The sequence below is a fragment of the Mercenaria mercenaria genome, unplaced genomic scaffold, assembly GCF_021730395.1.
Source record: "Mercenaria mercenaria strain notata unplaced genomic scaffold, MADL_Memer_1 contig_164, whole genome shotgun sequence".
Taxonomy (NCBI): domain Eukaryota; kingdom Metazoa; phylum Mollusca; class Bivalvia; order Venerida; family Veneridae; genus Mercenaria; species Mercenaria mercenaria.
Window position 1 is genome coordinate 19,610 of NW_026459632.1, and position 8,447 is coordinate 28,056.

The 8,447-nt window shown below is 35.9% G+C and overlaps 1 protein-coding gene across 1 annotated transcript; it reads left to right on the forward strand.

The window, feature by feature from the left end:
- Positions 1–3,229: 3,229 nt before the first annotated feature.
- Positions 3,230–7,957, forward strand: LOC128551757 (uncharacterized). The gene is made up of 7 exons (XM_053532670.1): positions 3,230–3,287; positions 3,889–4,005; positions 4,742–4,855; positions 5,615–5,835; positions 6,380–6,617; positions 6,996–7,196; positions 7,648–7,957. The coding sequence occupies exons 1-7, from the start codon at positions 3,230–3,232 to the stop codon at positions 7,935–7,937; spliced, it is 1,239 nt and encodes a 412-aa protein (XP_053388645.1). The 3' UTR covers positions 7,938–7,957.
- Positions 7,958–8,447: the final 490 nt, after the last annotated feature.

Sequence of the window (8,447 nt, forward strand, 5' to 3'; positions counted from 1 at the left end):
AGATATGTCTATGTCACAATTTTTTGACGTAACTCTTGGTGTAAAACAGGGAGAACCGTTATCTCCCTTGTTATTTATCCTTTTCATCAATGATATTGTAAAACACATTAATTTTGACACATTAAATGAGAATGACCTCCGGCTACTTTCTATGTATGTAATCCTTTATGCTGATGATATTGTTCTATTTACTACGGACCCTTCTAGTTTACAAGAACAGTTAGATAATTTGTATCAATATTCTGTTAAATGGGGACTTAAAATAAATATCAGTAAGACTAAACTTTGTGTATTCGAGAAACGAAAGCAGGTAAACAATATTGATATATGTATAAACGGTGAAAAAATTGAACAAGTTGATAGCTTTACATATTTGGGAGTAAAATTTACATATACTGGTAACATGGCTAGTACCGTAACAGCGTTGTCAGACCAAGCTTTAAAAGCGTATCATAATCTTTTGGCGTTGTTCGATAGAGTTCCTTTAGATATCAAAACAAAATTGTACCTATTTGACTGCATGATTGTACCAATTATATTATACGGAGCAGAAGTTTGGGGGGCATACAATTATAAGGAAGTAGATAAATTACATATTAGATTCTGTAAGCAAATATTAGGAGTACGAAAACAAACACCAAACGAAGCAGTTTACGGTGAACTTGGTAGATTTCCACTGTCGGTTTTAGCTAAGGAAAGAGCAATTAAATTCTGGTTAAAAGTAAAAAAGAATGCTAGTACAACTATTAACACTATGTACACTGAACAATGTAACAACACGGATAGAAAAAGTTGGGGATATTGTATGAACTCTTTGTTAGAAAATTTAGGATATTCATACCTTTTAACTGATTTTGATGAAAATATTAATTACTTCAATAGTCTAAAAAGACGTCTACGAGATCAGTACATACAAAACTGGCATGTATCTGTAAGTAGTAAGCCAAAACTGGACTATTATGTGAAATACAAAACTGAATTTTGTTACGAAACTTATCTAGATGTTTTAAAAAATGATACATTACGTAAACAATTTACATGCTTTAGGTTAAGTTCTCATACACTTGAAATTGAATCTGGTAGATATAATAATATCAGTAGAGAAAATCGATTATGTAAATGTTGCAATCAAAATAATATCGAATCAGAGTATCATTTTCTCATGTGCTGTTCATTGTATTCCGACTTGCGTCGTATGTATCTTGGGCCAGTGTCCTGGCCAAATATGCAAAAATTTGTTAATTTAATGTCTACACATAAGAAAGGTCTTTTGTTGAGAGTTTCTAAATATCTGAAAGAAGCTTTTGTTAAGCGTTCTGATACCCTAAGAGATTTGACTGTTTCTTAATATGTATTTGTATATATTTTGAGTTGTCGCATTTATGATTTATGATTGTGTTATATATGTTATATATGTCTTGGCCATATTCACTTTGATATTTGTTAGATGGCCAAAGGCAAATGTATTTGCCGATTTGCCAATAAACTGAAACTGAAACTGATTAAACAGTATCAAAAGATTTTTTCATTATATATCATTTAGCAACATAGCATTAATTAACTAATTAAGCGCTAAACCTGTCGTGAGTAAGTCGGACATAGATTGCCTAGATCTTTGTGCTCAAACGTAGCTCTATATTTTTCTTTGTAAATTTTATTTAAGAATATATACAAATATATTTGCATACTGAACATTAAGTATACATATGTAGGCCTATTTTAGGATAAGTTTAGTTTGGCCTTTTTGCAATACTCCTGCATCTCAATGTTTTCCCTTTTCTCGTGTTTTTTTTTTTCAGATAATGTGTCAATGTTCTAAAAAACCTTGATATGTGTGGTGCCGATCAGAACATTTGAGTTGGTATTTTATTCGTTATGAAATAAAATAGAATTGATTTATGATTAGGTTTCTGCAAAAGCACAATTCGCTTATCTGAAAGTTCATGATATATATGTCAATATTAGTCAATGACCTCTGACATTTTACAGGTCATGTCGCCCACTACTGGATTTATATACCCTGGTGTGAAGTCGGCGTTTGCCGGAAATGACGACAACGAGCGCGGGGGCGTCATCGCCATTTATGACAATAATGACGTTCGACTGTACGGTGCAACAAACTCTGGCACGGAGCTAGGAAAAGCATATATCATTAATACAGGTTTGTTTTAAATAACTGGTCTATCTTTTTCTTTATATTTGAAAAAAAGTAAAAAGAAAGGTATTTAAAGAAGAATTACTTACCATCATTGATTTTATATGAAAGCAGTCGTCCAGCCATTCAAAGCGCTCAAACAGTTTTTAACTGTTAAGATAAATGGCAGAGAAAGGGCATGTAGTCACACTGCTGAATTATTTCCCGTAAAACGACTTTTTTTGTAGAGTTTTAGGTGTAAATCATAATAATTGCCTTTGTTTCAGATGGAAAAAGTAAAGAAATTATTTTAAGGAAGTACAGGTCAAATAAACATAATAATATATCTATTTTAACTTTACTTCCTTTATTTCATGTAAAATGAAATCATCCATTTCGTTTCAACATTGTAAACAAAATGGGTGCCATTTTTAATCAAAAATTAAGATGTTCATAAATGTCTTACTTTTTATACCGCTTTTGAAATTTCACTACCATTATCGACTTAAAAATATGTGACAGACAGAATGGACATTAAAACAATGTTTCCTTTCTCTAACTGACAAGAGCAGAATGTTAATTGAAGACGATCGTAAGTCTATATACACAGTCAAAATGTTATCAAAAGTTGAGTGTTTTTTTAAGTTATCATACATGACGGTAATGCTTGTATTAAGTAAGTTAGTTAGGAAAGTGAATTAAATAAATGGTACTGGTACTTGTACAAAGATTGATAATAGAAAGGTATTGAGTCCTCTTTGACAGTTTTGAACAAGATAATTAGTTATGCTCATGATGCCGTTAATATTTCAGGAAGTGTGTCATGGACTTCTGGAAGTCAAGAACAAAGCACCACCGGTTATGTTCGAGTCCGTGCGTGGCACCCTGATGACCTTCCATCCCCATCATATACGACCACCCTAAACATGAAAGCTGGAAATCACAGTATGTTTTCTGATTTCAAAGCCAAACGTATAATTGCAAAGGTAATCTAGTGTAACCTTTGGTTCAAAACATTATTTTGTTTCGTACAGCGTTGGAAAGAATGATAAAGGAAGACGTTTTACGCAAGCGTGGGAATATTACGTTTTCAAAATGGCCTTTCAGTACGTCCTCGAGGTATTGTATTGGTTCTCGGCCTGCCGTCCTCGAGGTATTGTATTGGTTCTCGGCCTGCCGTCCTCGGGGGCATATCGACATACAGGATCTATCATAAGGCCATCATAAACGTGTCTATGTGTAGGATGTCACAGTCTGATACAGTCTAGGTTACTGCCCTTTTAATATGTACTAGATATTCTACGTCTTAGTGGCACTTTAATGTCAAGTTTTCGCAAATCGTTATATCTCACCATTGCATGGGAGACATAATATTTGCATGTTTTCCGTCTGGTTTCCTGTCTGTCCACATAAAGCGTGTCTAAGACTCTTTAAAAAAATCCTGACCGGATTTGTATGAAATCTAGTTGAGTATTTTTTTATTGGCATGTCCCGCTCGAATATTATGATGCTCATTATGGGCTTAAAAGTAACTTTAGCATATTTTTTCCAGGTTATTTGTCTCTATATATAATTACATTTGTCAATATGTCTAAAGTCAAGATCAGCATGACTTTGAGATACCGGTCAATAGCTGTACGAGGCCATCAAACATCAAAACATGAATGTCAATTTTCATTAGAAGTCCATAATTGTTTATGATATCAGCAAATCATGTGGAGTATATGTGTTTTACAATCATCCATTGTTTTCAGTCTGGAATGATTACGAAGAACGCATTCATGGTCTTGGTTCCGTTCCAGTTTTGACGGTCGTGCAATATACACCTGCATGGACTGTGCCACTCAGTGGATGGGTGTCAGAGGGTCAGGGTACGTAATTAGTGTCAAGCAGTATACAGCAGTATAGAACGTGTCATTTAGTGGTAAGTGTCCACGAGTCCGACATAGGACGTGCCGGCCAGCAGACGGGTGGCAAAGTCAAGAACAAAGAATATACAAAAGTCACTAAAATATTTATTCTAAAATAAATACATTTATGTCGTTATTCAATTTTTGGTTAGATCATGTTCTTTCCATTTCAACGAGTTTAAATCTGAAAATGAGAAAACAATTTTTTTATCTTATTACCATCTATCCGTCCTAACCTATCCAACTTGATGATTCCAACTTGCTACATTCAAGATAGCTTGGCTTAAGTTAAAACCTAGAAAATAAACTTGGAAGATTTATATCTGGTGTCGTGTGATAAAACGAATGAAGTGTATACTGGCTGGCATCGTACCGCTTAATGGATCTGTCAGAGGACATATTCACTAAAGTATACTCTGGCATGGTTCACAAATGAATGCCTGGCGGACGGTAGAAAGGAGTCATGTATCACTGTCAGAGAGCGTATGCCGTCTGGCGGTGAGAGTACTTTGCCGTCCGATATTCTCTGAGGGCATGTGTTGGAAGAATAAATCTAAATATGTATTCGTTTCTGTCGTGCTTTTTGAAAATGCACTATGCAAAATTAATGAAATGGCATATATTAATATTTGCTTTAATTGATATTATGTACAATTGTCGAATTTAATCACAGTTTATATACATATATTTCACATAGGTTCGAGTTCACGTCCAATAAATAACCCGGACCTATATTGGGGAGGTCTGGTCTACGGAGTGGATAGCCAATATATCAGATTGTGGGCTCCGTCTTCCGGCCAAGCAAACTACGGTAAAACTGTTTCATTGAAATGTTAAACTAAATGTACATTATAACTGCTTGGACGAACGATTTTACCATTGACTTTATTATAAACAGTTTGAACTCGGTATCTCGAAGTCCAAGGGATGGAGCGTTACTTCGAGATAACCGATTTTCGACTTAAAATGATGTTTTATTTTGTGTACGTATATTTATGAATGGGACTTGAAAATGTTATCGAGATAGCTGGTATTTTGAAATAAACAAGTCCGAGATACCGAGTACTTATACAAAGTATTAAATATCATTCATTATGTTTGTTTGTATTGAGTTTAACGCCGTTTTTCAACAGTATTTCAGTCATGTAACGGCGGGCAGTTAACACTGGTTAGGTTTGTACCAGTACAAACCTGTTCTCCGCAAGTAACTGCCAACTTCCCCACATGAATTATCAGAGGTGGAGGACAAATGATTTCAGACACAATGTCTTTTATCAAATCGTCACGGAGAACATACGCCCCGCCCGGGGATTGAACTCGCGACCCTGCGATCCGTAGACCAACGCTTTCCCTACTGAGCTAAGCGGGCGGGCCATTCATTATGTACACGAACTACTTTAATATGCTTCTGTAGACTCATAATGTCATTTAGTCAGTCAGTCAGTCAGTCAGTCAGTAAACGTAACGTGTGTTTTCCGTCTGTCTGTCTGTTTGTTAATTTCTACGTCTAAAACAATAAATAAACGCGAAACAATAGAGTGAAAATGAGAATGACCGTATTTTCTATCAGGAATATTTAGTTTCTGTGACGGTTGGGGTTACGATGTACGAGGTGGCGACTGCTCATACATCCGGGCCTCTGTAACTATCACAATGTGGATGGACCTGTCCGCTACAGAAACCTACAGTCATACAGAATTACATGACATCAGTGAAATAAGCGGAATGCACGAATTTTCCTTGTTTCCAGCCCATTCTATTGATGTTGATAATGACATTGTTACTGTAGCGGTGAGTACATTGAAATGTGATAAAAAAAAAAAGATGAATCCAAACAGAACTTCGTTATTTATTGGTAATATTCAGAGCTGCAATGAACAGCTTTTTTATAGATTTATTATTAACAGCGTGTTTGATATATGCTTTTCAAAAGTAATGATTCAATGAGTAAAATTCCTAAGAGATAAAGGAAAAGGTAAATTTTTGTAGTCGCTTTGTGAATCAAAGAACATAAGCACTGCAATGCTTTTGAGCGATCCTATTTTAAGAACAGTTGAAGGCGATTATATGTAACCCCCGGCAATTTGCTGGTACCCATTTACAGCTGGATAGACTGAGACACTCCCGGAAACGTGCCTTGCAAATGGGAGTAGCCAGGAATCGAACCCGGGTCTTCATTTCCATAGGACAGCTCTTAGCCCTCTCTATCAATGCATCCACACAGATTTAGGAGTCACACATTTTCAACGAGAAATTTCGGACTGTACACATATATACTATGAAGTGTGGCCTTTTGTACACACTACATTCTAGGTAAATCCGTATTCATTTCTAGTCTTTGGCTACTGATGGTTCAAATAATGGGTATCAATTCTACGGCACAGGTGCCGCCATGGTAGATAACGCCGATGGATGTGGTGGACTCGTGTACGCATACTCAAACGTCACTTCCGCTTTAAGAGTCTGGCATCCAATAGGTGTCAACTCTAAAATCATTCACGTAGAAGGCATGGGTGGAGGAACATATAATCAAATGTCAAATCAGGCGAATATTGCAATCAGACTTTTCAAAGGTATACATTCTAAAATGTAAACTTAGGACAACAAAACACCTTCTTGTGCAAACCAACATGTATTTTAACTCGATATAAATAGTGTGTCCATTTGAAATTGATAACTTTTAGAACATTGACTACTACAGTTTATTTAATTTATCTATTTAAGCTATTATTTGTTTTGTTACATAATCCATTCATGAGTAAGTAAAACACGAGTTTTACGGCGACGTGCACGGCGTGCTTTTTAATCACGGTTAAAATATTAGAATATTACATATTTACTAGTATTTCACGGAATTGTACTCCTGGTTTCAAGATTATCTCGTACTAAAACAACAATTTGAATAAGATAACATTGTCCCCAGGGTAAGGTCCTTTCATTTTCTGCTTCAGTGTCTAACTCTGTTATAAACTATTGTGCTGGTGTGGCAGCTGACCCTGGGGTCAACACAAATACGACCTTGACCTCACTGGTAGACGGTTGCATGGCAACGTACACGTGTCACTCTGGATATAATCATATTTCCGGGAATCTCATGCGTGTCTATGACTATTCACTGAATATATGGAATGGGACAGTACCAGAATGTCAAGGTGAGATTCCAAAGAGAAAATAAAGAAATATTTAAACTGTTTGAAATAAAATAAAATTAAGATACACCATTCTAATAGATAAATAGTTATACACAGAATCTGATTTTGATTGACGCAGCAGAAAATAGATGACAACTCCGATATTTTTTTAAACTTCAATTAATTTTAGATGCTTCATACTTTTATCATGATGTTTTTTTAAAAATCGTGAACTCGAACTGTGCCCAACGGTTTGTCTCTAGTTTATCATCTATTCAGGCTTAGCACACATTTCTTTGGTTTTAGTTTAAGTAGACTCAATTACATGAAAATGAATTAAAAGGATATGGCAAAAAATATTTCAACCGACGTAGGTTAAATCAGCTCAAGAATTAAAAGAATGATTTAAAAGTATAATTTCATGATGGCGATATGGCTTGTAATGAAATTACTATAACTTTTAACATTTTAGCACCGCCAGCAACATCAACCGAATCTGGAAGTGTGTGTTTTAACCTTACTACCGTAGTTAACATCACTGCAGTGGTACGTATTGCCAATGAAATTGTCGCAAATCTTACAGTTCCAGCTAAAACAACGTCGAAATATCTAAGAAGCTTAACGAGTGCTGAAGATAGTCGAAAATCATCAACAATGATTGGCATGGCTGGAGCGGGAATATGTGCGCTTACAGTAGGTCTTCTAGTCATACCAGATATGATAACAGCTTCTAGGTTTTTAATAAGAAGAATAAGGAAATAAGTTTTAAAATATCTATCCTATTAATTTGTGAAATTATTTTGTCAATGAGAAAGTCTACACAAGTTCATGAACAGCGGACGGACAAACATCCGACAGGAAAAGCCTCTTTAAGAAACCACAGACACCAGCACAGCACTCCACACGGAAATACTTACTGGAACATAAATTGAGCCGTGTCATGGGAAAACCAACATAGTGGCTTTGCGACCAGCATAGATCCAGACCAGCCTGCGCATCCACGCAGTCTGGTCAGGATCCATGCTGTTCGCTTTCAAAGCCTATTGCTATTAGAGAAACTGTTAGCGAACAGCATGGATGCTGACCAGACTGCGCGGCACTACGCGGATGCGCAGGCCGGTCTGGATCCATGCTGGTCGCAAAGCTACTATGTTGGTTTTCCCATGGCACGGCTCATATAATGTACTAAAAGCATATATGTCCGTATAGACTGAATATATATGTATACATAGGCACAGATGACAGCAATAATAAAATCACGGTCACAGATAT